The sequence below is a fragment of the Diabrotica virgifera genome, chromosome 6 (assembly GCF_917563875.1).
Source record: "Diabrotica virgifera virgifera chromosome 6, PGI_DIABVI_V3a".
Classification (NCBI taxonomy): Eukaryota; Metazoa; Arthropoda; class Insecta; order Coleoptera; family Chrysomelidae; genus Diabrotica; species Diabrotica virgifera.
Genome location: NC_065448.1, coordinates 28,585,744 through 28,608,096, shown reverse-complemented (window position 1 = coordinate 28,608,096; position 22,353 = coordinate 28,585,744). Strand labels below are relative to the sequence as shown.

General features: G+C 33.4%; 1 protein-coding gene across 1 annotated transcript; it reads left to right on the top strand.

The window, feature by feature from the left end:
• Nucleotides 1–98: 98 nt before the first annotated feature.
• LOC114328673 (c-Myc-binding protein homolog) lies at nt 99–19,802 on the top strand. The gene is made up of 3 exons (XM_028277591.2): nt 99–436; nt 512–633; nt 15,208–19,802. The coding sequence occupies exons 1-3, from the start codon at nt 413–415 to the stop codon at nt 15,452–15,454; spliced, it is 393 nt and encodes a 130-aa protein (XP_028133392.1). The 5' UTR covers nt 99–412; the 3' UTR covers nt 15,455–19,802.
• Nucleotides 19,803–22,353: the final 2,551 nt, after the last annotated feature.

Genomic DNA, 22,353 nt, shown 5'->3' with positions numbered 1-22,353 from the left:
TATCACTGATTAAATAATATTTCAAATCAGACAGATGTAGTACAAAGCCACCTTAATGGAAGCAGATTGATTAAACTTATCCAATATTAAGTTAGCAACATTTCAAGTTCCCTCTCGATATTTTGCGGAAGGTAGAAAGTTATCTCTAGTTTTATTCTATATTTTGATTATTTTATTTGAAAATGTTCTAAATCGTAAGGGCGGAATTTAAACATAATTTTCTTTTGTAAAATAATTTAACACGTTTCTAAAATAATTGAAATTTTTATAATTATTAATATAAGGACTGTGTCAACTGTGATAAAAAGTATTTCAGAATTGCCATTCTGTCAACTTTTTGAATAAAAACGTCCTATAAAAAAATAATAAATTGTCAGCAAATTTTGTACTATCTACTATCCAATAAATTAATATGAGTACTCCACAAGCTTATAAGGTAAGAATACTATTTTATTTAAAATATTCTTAAGATTTAAATGCTCATATCTTAATTATCATAATATGTTTTAAGCCGTCCGAAGGAAAAAGGGAAGAATTCCGCAAATATTTAGAAAAAGCTGGGATAATGGATGCCTTAACTAAAGTTTTAGTAAATCTATATGAAGAAGTAGATAAACCAGAAGATGCTTTATCGTATCCTTTTTTAATGTAATCTGAAAGGGGTCTTTTTATGAAAGATTTGAACTTCACTGATTTCCTCAATGATGTTTCAATGCATACTTTTGATGTAGGTATATAATATTGCAGTTTTCAATTTGCTTTTACGGTTTATCTTTATTCCCTATTTGTTTAATACAACTTGGTAATAATAGCAAAAATAATGACTACTAATTTTATTGGCATCATGTTAACTGGTATCAAGAATTTTCATAAGAGTAAAAACATATGGACATGTTATGTAAGTAGGCAGGGCCGGCGATAACGAGCCTGCAAGGGAAGCACTGCAGGCGGGCGCCCCTGTTTGGGGGGCGCCTATGCTAGTTTTGCAGGCAGGCACCTTATACCCTAGCGCCGGGACTGTAAGTAGGCGTTCATAATAAGTTTAGTGGATATTTAAAGGAACTGTACCCATAGAAAGTGAAGATAGTTGTAGGTAAAGTATATCTTAAGGTGTTTACATTTGTACCTATCTCCGTAAATAAATGTCGAAGGTCAAACATACATTCAGTTTCGTGTTTACATACTGAGAGAAATTACTACAAGTTTATGTCATTGATTAGTACAGTAGAGCATCGATTATCCGAACTAATTGGGGGACATGGTTGTTCAGAAAACCGATTTGTTCAGATAATCGAACTATATTGAGATTGTCATACATATTTATCCACAAGTGAATAAAAACCATATTTATATAACTATATTTGTTTATACCTTGATAATGACAAATAGCAATTAAGCAAAACAGTGCAGTTTTTGCAACAACATATTTTTGGATACACAATTGAAGAAAATTGAAGATATTTTAAGCGTTAATTATTAACGCTTGATCAGTACTCAAGTGCAGGGCACGGGAGTTCGGATAACCGGTCGTTCGGTTGATCGACGTTTGGATAATCGACGCTCTACTGTATATGACACTTCTAGAAATGTTGAATCTGAGATAAATGTATGGTCAGTTTACACATCGATGGCTAAAAGCACACTTATTGTATGTCTGTGCATGTAGTTTTTGAGAAAATCGAGTTTGAATGTTTAAGCTCTTGTAGTACAGTGCTATAGCGCACAGTTTTGAAATGCAATTTATAACACACCAAACGCGTTACGACATGCAATGTCTGTGCAGGATGAGACTGTTAGGAGGTCATAAAGGTACAGTGCATAACTCAATAATAGAAAAAATGGACATACAATGAGTATGCTTTAAGCCATGAAAATACACAGATATTTACAGTTTGTGGAGCCATGATACTTCTATCCTATATCATCTTTCTTTGCAAAGTGTTTATTTTATCTCCCTATGAAGAGATCAATCAATCTGTGATGCAATCAATGGGCACAATCTGTGAGAATGGTATTTGGAGAAGGTGACATAACTTCGAATTATACAATAAGTATAAAGAAATAGTAATAGTAGTCTTAAATGGGCTGGACATGTGTCAAGAGCAAATGAAAATTACCCACTCAAACGAAGCCTATTATTGGTACCAGTAGTAAATAGGAGTAGTAGTAAACCAAAACTGAGATGGAGAGACAGTATGAACGCGAGAACGCGGATGTGAGGAACAGTTGCTGATGAACAGAAACAACTGGCAAAATTGATTGGGGAAGCTTGAGGCTAAACTAGCGTTGTAGCACCACTAATGATAATTATGATGACCACAAAAGCAAAATTCCTCTCTGGTTTCTTTAAATTTTATTGGAGAGCCTTTCAGATATTCTTGTTTCTTTGTTGGATTTTTTTAATCCCTCAACATTTCATTTTTTAATTTTAGACCAGTAAGGATCTGTTTTTAGGTGGATGTGAGAGGTGGCATTCAGATTTTTGCAGATAAAGTTAGGTGATAACTTCGTTAATATTAATTGATTTATGCTCCTTCTCAAATATGCCCGGAACATTAATAAAAAAAATAAAATATTTAAAAATTTCAAAAAATTGCTTATAACTTTAAAAGATTCATTTTGGAACAAAGTCGTAAAGGAATAAAACAAAGATAATTAAATTTTCCATCAGATGCGATTGGTTAAAAATGTCTTATCACCCTTATTGCAAAATAGCAATAAATATAAAATATTTGTCCTTATTCAATGCTTTTCCATCACTTAGGTTACACTTGGAACCTTCCAAATTCGCTTAGAAAATTTTTGTAATGTGCTAAAGCCGTACACCAAATTTCATTAAAATTGACTTACTAGATTTTGAATAATAATTTTGCAATCTAAACTTTTTTTAAAAAATTAAAAATTTTTAAAAGCTTGCACAACAAAAACTAGAACATACAAAGATTTGTCAATTTTTTTACATATAAAGAATTACTTCACCTATCTAATGCACTTTACAGAATTAAAATCGGATTGTTTAAGCAGCCTCAGCAATGTTTTAAAGTTATAAACAATTTTTTAGCTTATAAACAAATTAGTCTTGTGGCCAGGAGGGGGTGCTACGGGCTCCTTTATTTAGATGGAATTACCCAAGATTTTTATGTATTTTTTTACCCGTAGAACACGATTTTTTTGGGTAACAGTTGATCCGGATGTCGATAAGATTGTTATAAACAAAGAACTTGAGGAATCATGAGGAATTGAAACTTGAGGAATCATGATTTTTTCGTAGGATGCATAGTTTTCGAGATAAATGCAGTGGAACTTTCAAAAATTCGAAAAATTGCAATTTTTGAACGCGAATAACTTTTGATTAAAAAATAAAATAGCAATTCTGCTAACAGCATTTGAAAGTTTAAGTCAAATTATACTGGTTTTAATTATTTGCATTGCTAAAAATTAATTTTTTTATTATTAAACAAAGCTATGTATTTGTTTATAAGCCAAAAAATTGTTTATAAGTTTAAAACATTGCTGAGGTCCCTTAAATAATCCGATTTTAATTCTGTAAAGTGTATTAGATAGGTAGAGCACTGGTTATATGTAAAAAAATTAGACAACTTTTAAGTGGTCTACTTTTTGTTCAGAAAGATTTTAAAAAATTTGAACTTTTTTAAAAACATTTAGATTGCAAATTTATTATTCAAAATCTATTAGGTCGATTTTAATGAAATTTGGTACACGGTTTAAGTATGTTACAAAGAATTTCCTAAGCGAATTACTAAGGTTCTAAGTGCCACCAAAGTGGTTAAAAACATAGAATAACAACAGGCGTATTTTGCCCCCATATTTTGTATTTATTGCTATATTGCAGAAAAGGTAATACGTTAAGACATTTTTGACCAGTCGTATATCATACAAAGTCAATTATCTTTATTTTATTTTTGTACGACTTTGTTCCAAAACGAATCGTTTTAAAGTTATAAGCAAAGAAAGCAGAAAAAATTGAAGTTTTTCGAAATTTTTAAATACATATTTTAATTTGTTTATTAATGTTCCGGGCATATTTGAGAAGGAGCATAAGTCAATTATTATTACTGAAGGTGTCACCTAACTTTATCTGCAAAAATCCAAATGCCACCTTTCACATCCAAAAATAGACATTTTTTCACAGATAACTGGTCTATTTTGCCACTGTAGTGTTTTTGTACTAAATTTGATTTTCAGTAACTCGTTAATTTTAAATTTGATATTATTCTTTCATTATGTTTAAATTCTGTAGATCAGTTTCTGTTTAAATTTCTACTCTGTAGATCAATGTACTTAAGCGATATTTGTAGTAATATTTTAGCTAGTGTATTTTCATCTAATCTAATCTAAAATGAAAATGCTGAATTAATAATCTAGGTACTTAATCTCAGTAATCCCACATATCTTATGTGATGACAAAATTACAATATTTTTATTACACTTTGTATTATTCAGTGATGTACAGTATTTTTTCTGGTATATTTTAATATTTTTCAATATATTTTTCGTATGTCCATTTCCATTGTTCCAGCATGTTCCATTGTACTTCTTATTTTCTGTTTCTTGTTTAACTTCATCATACTAATCTATTTTTTCTTTTACTCAAGGACCATTTGATACTTATGATAATCTTTTATGTTTTTTTTTTTGTTTTGTTTAAGTCATTCTTGTAGACCTGGATCCCACGTACCAAAAAAAAGTTGATTAATAGCAAGCTGAAAATTTGTTAATAGCTTAACAGTGTCTAGTTGGACAAACTTTGATGTACAGGGGAAGTTTTAATTGTGGAACAGTTTAAAAATTTGGAACGTTAGATTACGAAAACGTCCCATGTATTTTGTTAGACAAAACATCCAATTGATTTGTTAAACTATCATTAAACTCTCATGCAAAAATCAGACTGCTATTATTAATCAACATGATTCCTGTCATTTGACATGTTCTTCATTTCCACTCATTAAAATGCCCAGTTGGTGATAAACACCAGTCTGATTTTTGCATGAGAGTTTAAAGAAATGGTAACAAATCAATTGGAAGTTCTGTCCGACAAAATACATGAAACGTTTTCATACTCTGGCGTTCCAAATTTTTAACCTGTTCCACAGTTAACACTTCTCCTGTTCCAGTGTTCCCATACATCAAAGTTTGTCCGACTAGACACCGTTAAGTTATTAACAAATTTTCGGCTTGCTATTAATCAACTTTTTTTTTGGTAGGTACGCGGGATCCAGTTCTATTGTTGTTTCTCCCTTTTTCACTTATTTCTGTTAATATTGGTTTCAAATTCTGATAGTGTCCTGTTGCTTATTATTGTCTTTTTGCGATCGCTCCTAATTTCTGGAATAATATCATTTCTGTGACGTTACTGTATATTTTGATGTTGTTTCTTCTATATTCAAGCTTTGCTTCCATAAATTACAAAAGACCTCATTGCTTCTTATTCTTTGAGCTCTTGGATATATTTTTTAAGTTGTTCCTATTGAGGTCACTGCAAAGTTTACAAAAGTTAAATACCAATCACTAATTTAAGTAAAAATCTACAGTTGGAAAAACTCGAGTTACTTCACATTTTTAGCTCATTGGCAAGTTTTAAAAATTCGATCAAAAAGCTTCACTACTTTTAACTTAATTATGTAGCATGATTATTCTCTGATTGATATGCAATCCTTTAAGCAGCTCTGTATTACTGTGAAGATATTTTTTAAAAAGTTGAAATTCAAAAAACAGGTCTTTCTAGGGTGGGTCTAATAATTTGAGCAGGGGCTGTAATTTAAATTCTTTAACCACCTCGAAGTTACCAAAATCAGTTAATGGCGTGATTATCATCATTGGCAATATAACACCTGGTGGGTCTTGGCTTGTCGAATCAGCTTCCATTCCTTTCTATCCTTCGCCTTGTAGTGTAGGAAACAAAGGTTGAACCTTGCAAAATGGACACAAGTCCGGTTTTATTTTTTTTCTGGTATATCAAGGGGTGCTTATTATAAGACTAACTTTTTCTGAAAAAATTTCGCCCCGGAACCTCCCTTTTCACCCCTTTAAAGGGGGTAATTTGTGATTTTTGCGGAACGTAGCCCTTCCTGTAACATTTACAAAAAATTTCTTTTATAGAAATATGAAGAGGACTATATTTTCTACGATTTATTTTTAACACCATCTCTCTATCATCCACCGTTTAGCGGGGGTGGCGCCCTAAAGTTGACAAGTTTTAAAAAAAGATGTTTTAAAAAAAATATATATTTTTCCCTAACTGTAACGGAAATTAAGAAGAAATCCTGCGGCAATTATTCACAAATAATTGACTGATTTTTTGGTATAGGTTTTACTTAAGGGTAATTGCCCTTTCTTTAATTACAGGGTGTTACATTTTAAAAAACCTCTTTTTATACCACCTGAACCGTTTATGCTAGAGTAAAAAGACTTTCAGCGATTACCCATGTACTGGTGCTATTTACAAATTTGTATAATGCACCCCCATTTTTTCCCCGGAACCACCCCAAAAAAAAGAAGAATTAATAAATAAATTGATTTTCTTGGAATCCTTCACACACAATGCCCTTTATTAATATGCTTCATACATCATTTTGTGGACGTTATTATTACCCATGCATGGACACCAAAAACAATTTCCTAGTGCAACCCCTGAAGCAAAAAAAAATAAATAAAATGGGGGGTTGAAAATTTTTTTTCGTTTTTTGCTTTTTGATCCATATGGGCATATGCTTCATCAATAGTGCTTTTCAAAAATATATATGGTTATTGCAACATCTCTGCGAAAACCACCCCTATCCTTGAAAATATACTGCAGAAACTACCCCTATCCCTTGGCGAACATATTTTTACGATTTTCTCATTACCTATGTATTCTTTTTAAACAAAACTTATACAAGGTTAAAGACCACTATTTACTCTAAAAATTATATTTTATTCATTTTTTCGTATAAGCAACCGTTACGGCACAGTGGCGCCGTAAATCTCATATATGCTTTGGCGGGCTCCAGGTTTTGTTTTTTTTTTTTCGTCATCTGTTCGTTTTATTGATAAAGTACTTATGCAAAATAAAACAACACAGTGTAACCTACAAATTATGACTTATGCACATTTTACATTCTTTGCTCCCCAAAGCCACAGTGGTGGCCCAAAATAAATTTTTGCATATTTTCGCCACCTACATGCATTTTATTGCATTAATGCTACCTTAACAGCACAATATTTACCCTTAGGTGGTCGCTACGCAGTGGCGGATCCAGGGAGGGGTGATGGGGGTGATCACCTCCCCCCTCTCAAACCAAGTGATATTATATTCAAAGATTATAAAAATATTCATTTATTTTTATAGAAATTTAACCAATTGGCACCCCCCTCTTAACGATGCTGGATCCGCCACTGTCGCTAAAGCATAAAAAGTCATTCTTATAAAAATAATATTAATATAATATAAGTATTTCTATAAAAATAAATGAATATTTTTATAATCTTCAAATATAATATCACTTGGTTTGAGAGGGGTGGGGGTGATCGCCCCATCACCCCTCCCTGGATCCGCCACTGCTTAGCGACCACTTAGGGGTGAATATTGTGCTATTAAGGTAGCATTAACGCAATAAAATGCGTGTAGGTGGCGAAAATATGAAAAAATTTATTTTGGGCCACCACTGTAGCTTTGGGGAGCAAAGAATGTAAAATGTGCATAGGTGATGATTTGTAGGTTACACTGTGTTCTTTTATTTTACATAAGTACTTTATCAATAAAACAAACAGATGACGAAAAAATAAAGAAAAACTGGAGCCCGTCAAAGCATATATGAGGTTTACGGCGCCACTGTGCCGTAGCGGTTGCTTAAACGAAAAAAATGAATAGGACCTAATTTTTAGAGTAAATAGTGGTCTTTAACCTTGTATAAGTTTTGTTTAAAAAAACTGAATAGGTAATGAGAAAATCGTAAAAACATGCTGGATAAGGTATAGGGGTAGTTTCTGCAGTATATTTTCAAGGATAGGGGTGGTTTGCGCAGGGATGTTGCAATAACTATATATATTTTTGAAAAGCACTATTGATGAAGCATATGCCCATATGGATCAAAAAGCAAAAAACAAAAAAAAATTTTCAACCCCCCATTTTATTTATTGTTTTTGGCTACAGGGGTTACACTAGGAAATCGCTTTTAGTGTCCATGCATGGGTAATAATAACTTGCACAAAATGATATATGAAGTATATTAATGAAGGGCATTGTGTGTGAAGGATTCCAAGAAAATCACTTTATTTATTAATTCTTCTTTTTTTTTTTGGTGGTTCCGGAGAAAAAATGGGGGTGCATTATACAAATTTGTAAATAACACCAATACATGGGTAATCGCTGAAAGTCTTTTTACTCTAGCATAAATGGTTCAGATGGTATAAAAAGGGGTTTTTTAAAATGTAACACCCTGTAATTAAAAAAAGGGCAATTACCCTTAAGTGAAACCTATACCAAAAAATAAATCATCTATTTGTGAATAATCTCCGCAGCATTTCTTTTTAATTTCCGTTACAGTCAGGGAAAAATATATTTTTTTTTAAAACATCTTTTTTAAAAACTTGTCAACTTTGGGGCGCCACCCTTGCTAAACGGTGGATGATAGAGAGATGCTGTCGGAAATAAATCGTAGAAAATATAGTCCTCTTCATATTTCTATAAAAGAAATTTTTTGTAAAAGGTACAGGAAGGGCTACGTTCTGCAAAAACCATAAATTACCCCCTTTAAAGGGGTGAAAAGGGGGGTTCCGGGGCGAAATTTTTTCAGAAAAAGTTAGTCTTATAACAATCACCCCTTGATATGCCAGAAAAAAATAAAACCGGACTTGTGTCCACTTTGCAAGGTTCAACCTCTGTTTCCTACACTATTGGTTTTCCAATTTCATACTCTTAACACTCATAATTCGTCTTCCTCCTGGTTCTTAAATCATGCACTGGGCCTGCCTTGCTTCCTCATTCCAACTGATCTACAAATGTGTTTGACGGCTCCATCTAATTCATTCTCAGCATGTTTATTTTGGTAGACCTACCGATACTATTGTTTGTTTTTTAACCTTTAACTACACGCACTGGCGTACTTTGTACGCCAGATATAAGAATTCTACTGGAAATATATTTAAAAATTTAATTTTTGACCTTGCTTATTTTTCTAACCTATCACTGGAATGTGCTTTATAATTTGGTTTTAGTTTCGTTATAATCGGCGTTCTGGAAAGATCGTAATTTACATTTTATTATTTGTTGTTTCCGGTGGTGGACAATATACCCCAGGATTATATTACTATAAGTCGTAATATAAGTACATATTTTAATTGTTTTTTAGTCATTATGGCAAAAAATATATTTTTCTTTATAAACAATACTTTTTCTCCTGTAAAAAATCACATTTAAAAAAATTTTTTATTAGTAATTTTATTTATCATGGAATCCAGTTATTCCATGATTCCAGTTATAAATCCCAATTGGCTTACTGAAAAGGAACTCCAAGTATTCACTGATGCCGAATAAGGTTTATTCGCAGTGTACAAGTACTTGGAAGGGAAACGAGAAACGACCGTGCGCGAGTCGCGGAGAAATATTGCAACTATCTTAAATAATTCATATTGTCAATTGAAATTGTCAAAGTGACGTATATTTCATACCTTCTGTCATTGAAGCAGAAAAATTATATATTGCTCCACAATATTGATGTGATATGCAGTTATTATTTTATAAAGGTAAATTTAATTAATTGTATTTTGCTTGCAGTACTGCATTTTAATAACTAATTTTATTTACTACATACACTTGTTTACGTTTACATAACAACCTGCATCTTATTTTTTCTTCTTAATATTTTTTTGGACTATGGCCTTGACAATTATCCAGCAACCAGGACTAATATAATTGGCCAATATAATTAAAAGTGCGAATAAAAGTACAGAGCGTAGAAATAGAGATCGCTTTGCCGAACTTGCACGGTCCCAATAACAAACAACTAAGTGTATTTTTTCAAAAAAAATTAAACAAATCCGCTGTTTTTAAGTGTATTTTCTTGTGGCGTACAAAGTACGCCACGCGTGTAGTTATGTTATAACTTGATGCGCGGGTAGTTAAAGGTTAAATAAGAGGAGTGATTCACATTTACTGCGCCGTAATGCTTGTTTCTAATTGGTCCAACCGCAGGCAAGTTTACTCCACTGTTATTAAATTTTGACACTAATGACATTTATGAAATGTTGGCACTTCTGTCATTTTATAGGTTAATCGGGTTAATTAAGTATATCGGCGATTTTTTGTGTTTTCTGCATTATTACTTTAATTTTTAGATTTTTAGTCTACTTTTATATAAAAACAGTTGTTTTTATAATAGAACTCTTTAGCGATATGTTAGTATAATATAATATGTATGGATTATCATCGAAAGGTGATATGATCAACGAAAAAAGAAGATGAATTTGGTGACTTTTCTAGTAACTTTCTTGGGTGTGAATCTGTCTTTTTAGTTTATTCCTCTTGGTTAAAAAATCAACTATAGGTTCACTATAAGGGTAAAAACAGAACAAGTGGGTCAAGGTGGAGGTGTAGGTCGCGGTGGATGCTACTAGTTAAGTCGCGGTCGATGTCGACAGCACATAGCAAGGAGGTCACCTGCGCTGTCAGTCGAGCTAGAACCACTATCAAGTGAAGTAGTTTAATGAAATTTGAATGACAAAAACACTGTGCTTTTGCGATGTTGTGTCAGTCAAGTAGAAGATATGTAGAAGATATGTACAGAAGATATGTACAGAAGATATGTAGAACTAACAAAATATTACAAATATACGTAAAATACAATAAGATACAATAAACACTACGACAATAAAGCAAGTCAAAAAGTAAAAATAACAGGTAAAGATATATAATCACAAGTTTAAAATATTCAAGAACATAAAACTAGAGGGTGCAATCCTTTAGCGGTTTTAAAAATCGCGAACTATCCGCAAAGAAATCCACACAATTGGAGCAAGCATTTGCCTGTCTAGAAACCCTCGAGATGAAAGAATTTGCAGTGAAGTTAGTTCTGCTGATGGGAGTATGAAACGTAGATCTTGAACGTGTGATTCTGGAGGGAATATGTAAACCTACTTCCTCCAGGAGCTCAGGGCAGTCGTGAATTGAATTTATAATATTATACAACATGTACATGTCCTTCTTTTTCCGTCTGCTTGATAAGGTGTCAATGTTAAGTTCTAGTTCAAGATCCATATAATTCCAGTGTCTACGGTTTGTTTTGAATGCGACGAACCTAAGGAATAGGTGCTGGATCCTTTCAATCTTACAGTTGTATGTCTCATAGGCGGGTGACCAGACGCGAGATGCATATTCCACGATTGGCCTCACCATTGCACAGTACAACAGTTTAAACGATCTCAACTGCTTAAAGTCTTGGGAGCATCTTTTAATAAAACCTAACAGTTGAAGCGATTTTGAGATGATATTGCTTATATGAATATTGAAAGATAGTCCAGAGTCAAGTGTAACTCCAAGATCTTTTATGGATGTGACTGTTGTGATATTTATATCACCTATTTTGTATGTGAAAGAGATAGGACTTTTCGAACGCGTGAATGAAATGTGAAAACATTTGCAGGAGTTGAGAACCATGTCATTGTTGCTGCACCATTCATTCAACCGATTCAAATCGGACTGAAGCCTTAAACAGTCGAGTGGATTCCTAATGTGGCAGTAAAACTTAAACATCGTCAGCAAATAAAAGAAATTTCGCATATTGGAAACAGTCTTTTATATCGTTAATAAAAACATTAAACAACAAAGGTCCAAAATGAGATCCCTGCGGTACGCCCGAAGGGACAACTATTTCGTAGGAAAAATAGCTGTAGAGCTTGACGATTTGTTTTCTGTCCAGAAGATATTCCCTAAGCCACAGCAGAAGTGAACCATGTATCCCTAATCGCTGCAATTTTTCTAATAGAATATTGTGATTAACTCTGTCGAAAGCCTTAGAGAAGTCGGTGTACAGGGCGTCCACCTGTAGTCCTTCGTCCAAGGCGTTCAGTAAGAAGTTAGTATATGTCAGCAAATTGAGTTCAGTTGACTTATGGCGCCTGAAACCAAACTGCTGTTCCAATAGAACACCGTTCAAGGAGGGTGTAAGGAAATCGCAGACAAGTGATTCGAATAGTTTAGGAATAGAGTTTAGGATACTAATAGGTCTATAGTTGGACACAAGACTTTTGTCACCTGTTTTGTGTAAGGGCAATAGGAAACTGGTCTTCCAAACATTTGGAAAGCTTCCACTAGCTAAAGACTTGTTAAAGATGAGAAATAATGGCCGAGCTAAATTAAATGCACAGTACTTGAGCAAGCTTGATGGGATGCCATCAGGTCCCGGGCCTTTAGAAGGATTGAGGTTACACAATTTAGAGTAAATGTCAGAGATGGATAGTTTACATGATGATAGGTTTAAGGGTGAAGAAGTGATGTCTTCGGGGAAATCAACAACAACAGAGGAGTAAACTGATGAAAAGAAATCAGCAAATAAATTCGCAATATCTTTACCAGATGAACTAGTTTTGCCGTTGTGAGATAACTCAGAAGGAATTCCATTTGATTTTCTTTTGTTATTGATAAAAGACCAAAACTTATTCAGACCGCCGGGAAGAGAGTTTTCAGTAGACAATGTAAAGTTTAAATAGTCACGCTTGGCAAGTATCTGGGACTGAGATCGGAGCTCTGAGAACTGTTTGTAAAGGTAACTGGTTTTTGGCAGCTTGGACTCTTTAAGTCTCCTGTGTGCTGTCTTCTTTCTAATAATACACGATTTTAGTTCCGAAGAGTACCAGATAGGAAATTTTCTAGAAGAGAATTTTTTAACAGGAACATAGATGTCAATAGCTGAGTACAGAATATCATATAAAATGTTAACCATTTCATCGACTGAACATCCAATCATTAAAGTATCCCAGTTGACACAATCGAGATAGCCTTTAATTAGAGAAAAGTTTGCTGATTTAAAGTCATGATAGTAACCCTCCGGTAAAAGTCCCTCATTATATCTGGTAGTTGTGGGTAGTTCAAACACCAGTGGGGGATGATATTGGTCAGGAGGGATTAAAATGTCTGTAGGTTCAACAACGGCGATATCTTTATTTTGGACCAGTATCAAATCTAATAAAGAATTAGAGGTATTTGGGCAAACGTTAATCTGGTATAGATTATGCAGACAGGATAGATTTGAGATAATATCAATGGATGTTCTTTCGTTAGGAGTAGCAAGGTGATTAAATGTGGCTGATGAACTGAAATTGTCATGGGACCACGATACATTAGGCAGATTAAAGTCACCCAAAAGGCATAGTTGGGATGGATTGAAATTGTTGACTGTGTTGTCAACATTGTCATTGAAGATGGAAAATTTCTCAGTCACTTTTTGGGGGAAAATATGCAGTGCCGAGAATAATGGTTTCGTTACCATTGATAATGGCTACAAACAGTTGCTCGATATCAAGTGAAGATGGCAAATGCTTACTATTCAATTGCTTGGATACGGCAATAAGAACGCCTCCTCCTCTAGAATAGGCACTGGTTGAAGATGACCTATCACTTCTGTAGACATTAAAGTTCGCTAGGTTCAGCTCGGCGTCGGTAATTCCCTCAGTTAGCCAGGTCTCCGTAAACACCAAAACATTATAAAAGCATCCTTGAGTATTTTCCAATAACTTGCCAAGCTTTGTCCGAAGGCCACGTACATTTTGGTAATAAACACTGATTTTGTGGTCATTGGGAGGAACAGTATTGAGTTTTAGATTTTTCAGTTTTTTGAAGCTATAGACGGCACTCCATTCAAGTATTTGATCCTTAGATCAGTTTCGCCATTATCGATTCTGGTCTTCAGCTCGTTCTTAATTTTGAGTTCGTGTTCCCTTTGTAGTTTAGTTAAATCGCTCGATATGAAGATCTTACTACCTTTTAATTTGGATCTACCCTTGAGTGCCATTTGAACATCATAGCTGCTTGGAACCGTGATTTTTAAAGCCATACAGCCAAATTTATTCCTTTTGCCAAATCTGGTGGCGGAGCGAATAGGAATAGGTTCATGGTGAAGTTTTTTGAGAATTTCTGTGGCAGCCTCCATGTCATTGTTGGATTCGGTAACATTAAAAAGTAGGATATTGGTTGAATAAAAAATATTGGTAAACAAAATTTACTGAATTTAATTACTTTAGAAATTCAAAAATAAACTGAATACAAAAGAAGGATTATATAAAAAGTATCAACTCAGGTAGCGCAGGTAATGACAACTTAGCTTCGAACGGACCAATCGCAGGGAAGCATCCTTGTAGGCCACGCAGTAGACATCCATGTAAAACAAACTCATTTTATTTTCAAAAGCATCGATGTAAACCTCCTGGATGGCATCACGCCAAACCTCCACCGCGACTTACTGCTCTGTTCTCTCCCATTCACTACAATGTGTTTGTTTTACATGGATATCAACCGCGACTTCCACCTCCACCTAGACCCACTTGTTCTGTTCTTACCCTTAGGGCGGTAAAGCTCAAAATTATAGTGTCTACGCCATAATCCATTTTGTAACGACCCCGTTGTGTCGTAACATGACAATTGCTATTTTATCTAAATGAATGCCTAGTGACGGTCTGATGTTAGCTTTTAGGGTTTAATTCATGTTGATATTTTGACATCTGTTGATAGGAACTTATGGTCTAGCGGTTTAGATAAAGGAAGATATTAAATATCTTAAATAAATTGTACTTACGTGTAATATGTGAATATTTGCTGTTAGTAGAAGTGTCTCGATAGATTTGGGGTCCTGTATCCGACGGATTTCCTGCACGGCTTTATAAATATGTCGTGAGATTTTTTGTTCAAAACAGTCTAAACATTTTTCATTGCCTTTTGTCATCATCCACGTTTCTGATGCTTAAGTTAGGATGGGCTTGATAAGAGTTCTGTATATCAATATTTTCGTTTTTTTTGTGACTATATTATTTGATGATAAAAGTTTCTTGAATCCATTGTATTCTCTATTTGCTAGATGTATATGTCTAGTGGCATCCTTAAAAGTAATTCCTGTACAGAAGTGTTGTGAGATATGGTCCAAAAGTATTTGATTTTTGTTAAGAACTTAATTGAGTTAAAATATAATAGATTTTCCATTTTCCTTAATTTCATATTAGATACATAATTGATAAACTATCCCTACAAGCTGGCCTTGAAACACACAAAACTCTTACCGTAAAACTAGAGGAGGTGACTACCCGTTGTAAGGAGCTAGAAGAAGAGTTAGAGAGTTTGAGGAAAGTTGAAGACGAGTCAGAAGCTCCTCCCACGACTGACGAACCCGAAGTTTTACCTACTGAAGACGCAGAACAGCCTCCAGCTGTTGAAGAACCTGCACCTGCCGCTGCAGAACCTCCTCAATAGTCGCTTAGTATTTCATTGCAGCTTAAACTATCGGTCGTATTACTTAATTTTTGGTTTTGTGTACTTAAATATCATTGTTATCGCTGTTATTTTGTTTAGAATAGTTGTTTAATATACATAATATGTACTTTACATAAGAAGTTTTTAGAATACAATCTAAATTGCTTCAGTTTTACAGAAGTTATTCTTAAAAGTTGTAAGTAGTGGCAAATATGAAGTTGTTTTCATACTAAATTTAACAGTAATAGAAAAAAAAAATAGGAATAACATTTGACTTATCATCATCATGGCATCTACACTGTGTGTAGATTGCCTCCCTCTTTTGGCTCTTCCGATTCATTTGTCACGGTGAATCAGTCCGGATTAACATTTTGGTTTTACAATTGGCTGTGTGTCGTGGCGTATTTTTTAATAATTCTCCATTCTTTCCTGTTTTTGGCTTATGGTTGTATATTCTCTAACTCCCATCTTCTTAAGGTCCTCGACTATTTGGTTCTCCCATCTGGTTTTTGGTCTTCCTCGTGGTCTGCCTGATACAGGTCTCCATTTGGAAATTTTCTTGATAACAGCCTCTGGATTTCTCCTTTCTATATGTCCCATCCATCTGAGTCTCTGTGCCTTGATAAATCTGACAATGTCTTCTCCTTTCAAAAGTGCTCTTACTTCGTGGTTCATGAGTTTTCTAAATTTAAAATATAAAGGAAAAGATTCCTCTCATTGGCTGTATACCATAATAAAAAACTTACTAAGGAAGTAAAACTTCACTTGTAGGTAGATGGTATATAAATTTATTAAAATTTTTATCTAAAATGATCCAAATTGGATTGAAGTGGGTACATCTATAGTACAAAAAACACAAACGTTTTCGGACCAATCAGTCCATCATCAGGTAGAAACTTAGATCCAAAGTAGTTGGAACTAGCTACATAGTTAGGTCAAAAGACCTTAACATTACAATAATTAGGCCATTTCGGCTACAACAATGTCATTGACATAGATAATAGACATTGTTGTAGCCGAAATGGCCTAATTATTGTAATGTTAAGGTCTTTTGACCTGACTATGTAGCTAGTTCCAACTACTTTGGATCTAAAGTTTCTACCTGATGATGGACTGATTGGTCCGAAAACGTTTGTGTTTTTTGTACTATAGATGTACCCACTTCAATCCAATTTGAATCATTTCAGATAAAAATTTTAATAAATTTATATACCATCTACCTACAAGTTTTACTTCCTTGGTAAGTTTTCTAAATTTATTATTACCTAAGTTTAGTGGGCCTGCTATCCTCCAAATTATCTTCCTCTCTAGAATCCTCAATCTTTCTTCCTCTTTCTGTGTCGGGACACATTACTTCAGCACCATATGTGCAGCACATTTGACTTATAGCGAAATATTAATTCATACTCGACAGTTTTTCACTCTTCTTAAAGTGGAACATTATCTATATCAAAAAGTATCAAACCTTCTTTCATTTCAGTTTTGGAAACGTCTAAAAGTCGGGACTGTACTGAAACTTGCACATTGTGTAACCATGTCTTTTTCTAAAAATTGTTGAGTAATAGGTATTCTATGAATGTGCTGACCCATTATCGTGAGCATCAGTGCGTTATCTTTTTTAGAGTGGACGGCCGTAGCTCAGGGGCAAGATACTGACCTTCTAAGCCAAATCATATGAGTTCGAATCCTGGTGCTAACAACATTTTCATTTATATCCACCAACAAGAAAGAATTTCCTCTGGCTGGCCATATTACATTAATTACAAGTAAATTTAATGAAACATTTTTCTTGATAACAATTAAATTTATTTAAAAACCCTTAAAAGGGCCACAAATATCACAACAAAACGTTTTCGCTCTGTAAAAAGAGCATCATCAGGTTTACAAACCTAACATGCTAAGCCATCCAAAAATACAAAGGTTAAAACTTATTTTTGGTGGCTTAGCATGTTAGGCTTATAACACTGATGATGATCTTTTTACAGAGCGAAAACGTTTTGTTGTGATATTTGTGGCCCTTTTAAGTGTTTTTAAATAAATATACCTTTTATCAAGAAACATTTTTCATTAAAATTATTTTCATTTCTAAAAATGATGTGAGCTGTTCACCGTGCTTCAAGACTTGTATGATCTGACAACATAGTATTATGTCATACATGTTTTAAAATGTTTAGTGAGGACAGCAGAAAAAACTGAGTAATTATCAAAATTTATTGACAAAAGTTTGCCGTTTCAGTGTTATACTTATTCTTAGCTACAATTTTGCTGCCATTCGTAATAAAAATTATAGTCTAGTCAGTGAAGGTAAAATACAGCATAATACAAATACAATTTGGCTGAAGGTTCGACATCCCCCAGGGTAAAAGCACCTTACGGCACTGGGTCAACTTGTCAACCATGAAGTTGAGAGTAAGTAGAACTTAATTTTGGTGTAAATCTGTACAGCCTCAGAAAATTATGCGGGAAAATACTCATTGACTGGACTATTAAGGCTGTCACAAAAATGACTCGGTTTGGTTTTCGTATTACAGCAAATTGCTTGTTTTCTAGTGTAATTTGAATTATCAAACTTGAATAATTAACCTGTTATCTTGACGTTGTTTTATGGTTGTTGATACATTTCAATTACCTTTGGCATTCATTTATAATACAAATGTCAGTATTAATATAATTAGAAGCATTCAGTATTACTATAATAACGGATATTTTTTCCTTTGGAACGATCGCATCTTTTTTTTAATATCCAGCGGATAGGAAGTTTTGGTATCAAAGGCCTCTTATCTTTCTTCGGCAGTACTTCATCCCTTAGTGCACCATAATAAATCCTCAGCGGAGTAAGAAATATTATGTTCTCTAGATTCTAGATAGTATGTTACTTGACTTGTCTGTAAAAATGTCCGAGTTCTTTTGAAAGGTAGGTTCCTCAAGAGCAGTGACTAATATTGGTGTAGCTAATACGTTATTAAGTCTCAATGTATTGTTAGCTTTGAGCCTCAAGATAGCATTTTGATTACGGTGTCAAATCAAAAGTCACATGGGACGTCACGATGAGTTATGGAGACTTTGGTATCTAGGAATCTGGAACACTGGCAAAATCTATAATGCTGCATTTACATATAAGTAGATTAATTGAATGCCAGTATTGCCATTTATCATTTACGAATCGAATTTGTTTGTAGTGAGGTATTTTTAATCCTGTATTTATATACAGAAAAAATTAACAGTCATAGTTAGACTATAATTTAATACCTAACATTATACAGCAGGAAAAATGAAAGAATACCCATTAACGAACAAATAAAATACGCTGTATTTTCCTGTCGCTGAGTCACACAAAAAATTGGCCAGCGCAAGTACATGTAATAATTATTATTGTTACATGTACTTGCACTGGACAATTTTCTTTGTGACGCGGTGACAGGAAAATACAGCGTATTTTATATGTTCGTTCATGGATATTCTTTCATTTTTCCGAGTGTAATAAATGTTCTAATAGTCAACTACTAAAATTCGCATTTACAACTTTTAAGAATATATTAGGCTTCTGTTTATCCAAAAAGGATTTTTAAATGATATTTAAATACACAAAATATTTTTCCAATATACACTAAGTTCCTTTTTTATATGAGAAGTGAAGTTTTGTTTGTATAATAAAGTTTATATTTAGTTAAAACGTTATTTGACTGTTTCATTATGTAGATTTTTATGAAAATGACCTCATAACCTTATAAACAACTGTTAAAAGGTTCGTTTGGTAAATCATTGTTACAGAAGATACTTTTTGCACAGTAGAGCTTTACAAGTACACTGGTAATTCATCGTTCATTAATTTAATACTTATATCAGATAGGGGTAATAGGCTCTTCAATAAGTTTTTATAAGATCAATAAGAAAAACACAATTTTGTGAAGTGAAATACACTTGTTCCACTAGATTGCAATTGATGTATTCCATCCCTGAAGTGAGAATCAAGAAGGACTACAAAATACGCTTTTACAGCTTTTTTGACCTCATTATTTGATGATCACTAGGGGCCAAGTCTGGTGAATACGGTGGATGCTCCAACAATTCGAACTTTAATTCATGGATTTTAGTCATGGTGCATTGCCTGATGAAAAATGATTTTTTCTTCTGTAGACCGAGTCTTTTCTCTTCGGTTGGTCTAAAAGATTACAATAATATTCGGAATTTATTGTTTTATCAGATTGTAAGTAATCCATAAACAAAATTCTTTTCGCAAGTAGATAAGGTTATGGGGATTTTCGCTTTGAATTGCCATGTATATTTTTACCTTAACTAAAAATTATTCCATATTTATATTTGACACTATTAAATTATCTAAACAGTTGCCCTTTCTTTTTTTCAAAGTGTTCCAAGCTTCATATTCTACACAAATGATCTACTATTCTAAATGGGAAATAAGCCACAATTTAACTAAAAAAATGATTTTATTAACGTTTCGACGCCCAAATCGGGTGTCGTTGTCAAAATACAAAATACTACTAAATTAAACAAAAATGTTGTTGCTAAGTAAAAAATTCTTCTAATAATTTATAACTCATTTATATCAGCAATTCAGACATATATTATACATTTTAAAGTAGAAGACTTTAAAATGATATTGCCAATAATTATGAGTTGCGTTCCTGGGACGACTTTACTGAAAGATAGTTCATTCGATTACATGAAATCAACCCCAACCCAAGAATATCCGTCACAAAAAAATCATAGCATGTGATCTGACTAAAGACAACCAAATGCAACGTTGACAGTAAAATTCTCGTGTTACAGATTCCATAGTAAATCACGAGGGAAAACCAGGAAAAAACCTCGTGATACTATCCCGACATCGTAAGTATTTGGTCTTACATTTAGTTTACTTTCAAAAATAATACCAAATTCTGAAATAAATTATAAATAATATTAATAACCAGGGCCGCGTCGTCCATAAGGGCGGAGAGGAGCAGTACCCCCCGGCGCCGAACGAAAAAGGCGCCGGTAGGTGCCAACAAAAATTTGATAATACCGAAATTACCAGAAATATTAGTAATATTTTAGTATCTTGTAAAATTGAAAATTTACCAATCGTAGGTAAATAAAAATAGCAGTTATTACTACTTTGATCTCCTATGTGCACAAACCGTTATTTCTGTCATGAAACTGAACTTTTACTGCATTCACTCACGGTAAAATATTGCAAAACCTCTGAATTTTAGATAACAGCTTGGAATAACATGAAATTTGGCATACACATAGCTAACATGACAAAGAAGAAAATGATATTGTGTCGACGTGTGCTTTTGCCCTAGGGGCGTACCACCTCTTCACGGGTTAAAAACATATACGTTCAAAATAAGTCCGGAAGTGGATAAATTGACGAATTGTAAGTAACTATAAAGTTAAGTTGTTCTATAAAATTTTTATATTACTTAAGTCAATATCTACTTTTCGAGTTATTTGCGAGTGAATATGTTCATTTTTCAACAAAAAAAAACACGTTTTTAGACAGTTTTTCGCAAATAACTCAAAAAGTAAGTATTTTATCGAAAATATATTCTTAGGAAAAATTTTTAAAAAAAGGCATTTCCTTCAAAATTTCAAATTATTTTTTTTTTATTTAAAACCATTTTTTTCAAAAATAAGCACTTTGAAATGGTGAAACTTTCAGATCATATAAATATACATAATAAGTGAAGTAAATTGTAAAGCTGTAACGATTAATTTCATTTGGGATGCTAATTAAGCGGAAATATTTATTACGATGTTTTTACCCAAAAAAAGGGAGCAACTTTATTTTCAGCGTTACTGGCTTACTTTTGCTGCTAGAAACTTTTTTAAAAAACAAAAATAAAGCTTTTTTTAAAGACTTTAAAAAAGTCATAACGAGTTTTGTCCGAAAAGTGCTTCATTTTTTGGTTATTTCACGTTGAAATGTTCGATTTGGAATTTGAGGGATTAGAACCCACTTTTCTCGAGCTACAATTCTTCCTATACTAGATCTACCGACTTCATGCGTGCACAAGTTTTTTTTTTAATTTTTTTATAAGCTATATTTTTTCTAAGAACATATTGTTCAATAAAATATACACTTTTTGTTATAATAATTATTATAACATAGTATTTATTTGTTCTCTGATAATGTAATCGTTGTTTTTTGTAAATATTTATAGTATTCATAATAACTTATCAGTATATTACTTTCCTGCTGCTGAAAATCTAAGAGCAGAAAATAAGGGTTACCCAGAGGGCCATGCTAAGACTCACAAGGAGACAAAATACCAAATAATATCAGGCAAAGAACAAAAATCAAAGACATAGTAGAACATGCAGCAAAAAAGAAATGGAGATGTGCAGGTCACGTGGCAAGAACACCGAACAACAGCTAGACTAGAAGATTATTGGAATAGCGACCGCTGGCGGACAAACGAAGCAGAGATCGACAACCAACGCGCTGGACTGACGATGTAAAGAGAACTGCCGGGAACTGGATAGATGGTAGCTCAAGATCGGGAGACATGGAGAAACTTAGAGGAGGCCTACGTTCAGCAGTGGAAGATAACGGTTAGATTATGATGATGATGATACTTTCCAAACACATAAAAAATAGTTTGTAGGTATACCGTAAGCTACAAAAACCTGCGTACAAAGGAAGGAGGAAAGGCGCGCCTGAAAGCTTTGACGCGGCCCTGTTAATAACAATAGATATATAAATAATACTAAAATATATACTAACTGGATATGTTATTGACTTACTAATCGTGGTATTTTCTTTCTATACTTCCTCTTTTAGTATGGGTAACCATATCCTACTGCATTCTACCGAGGAATTGGTTTCGTTTAGCATAATTAGAGCCGCTTCTTTGATTTTTCTCTTTTTACTAGCGGTTTCTTTCAGGACT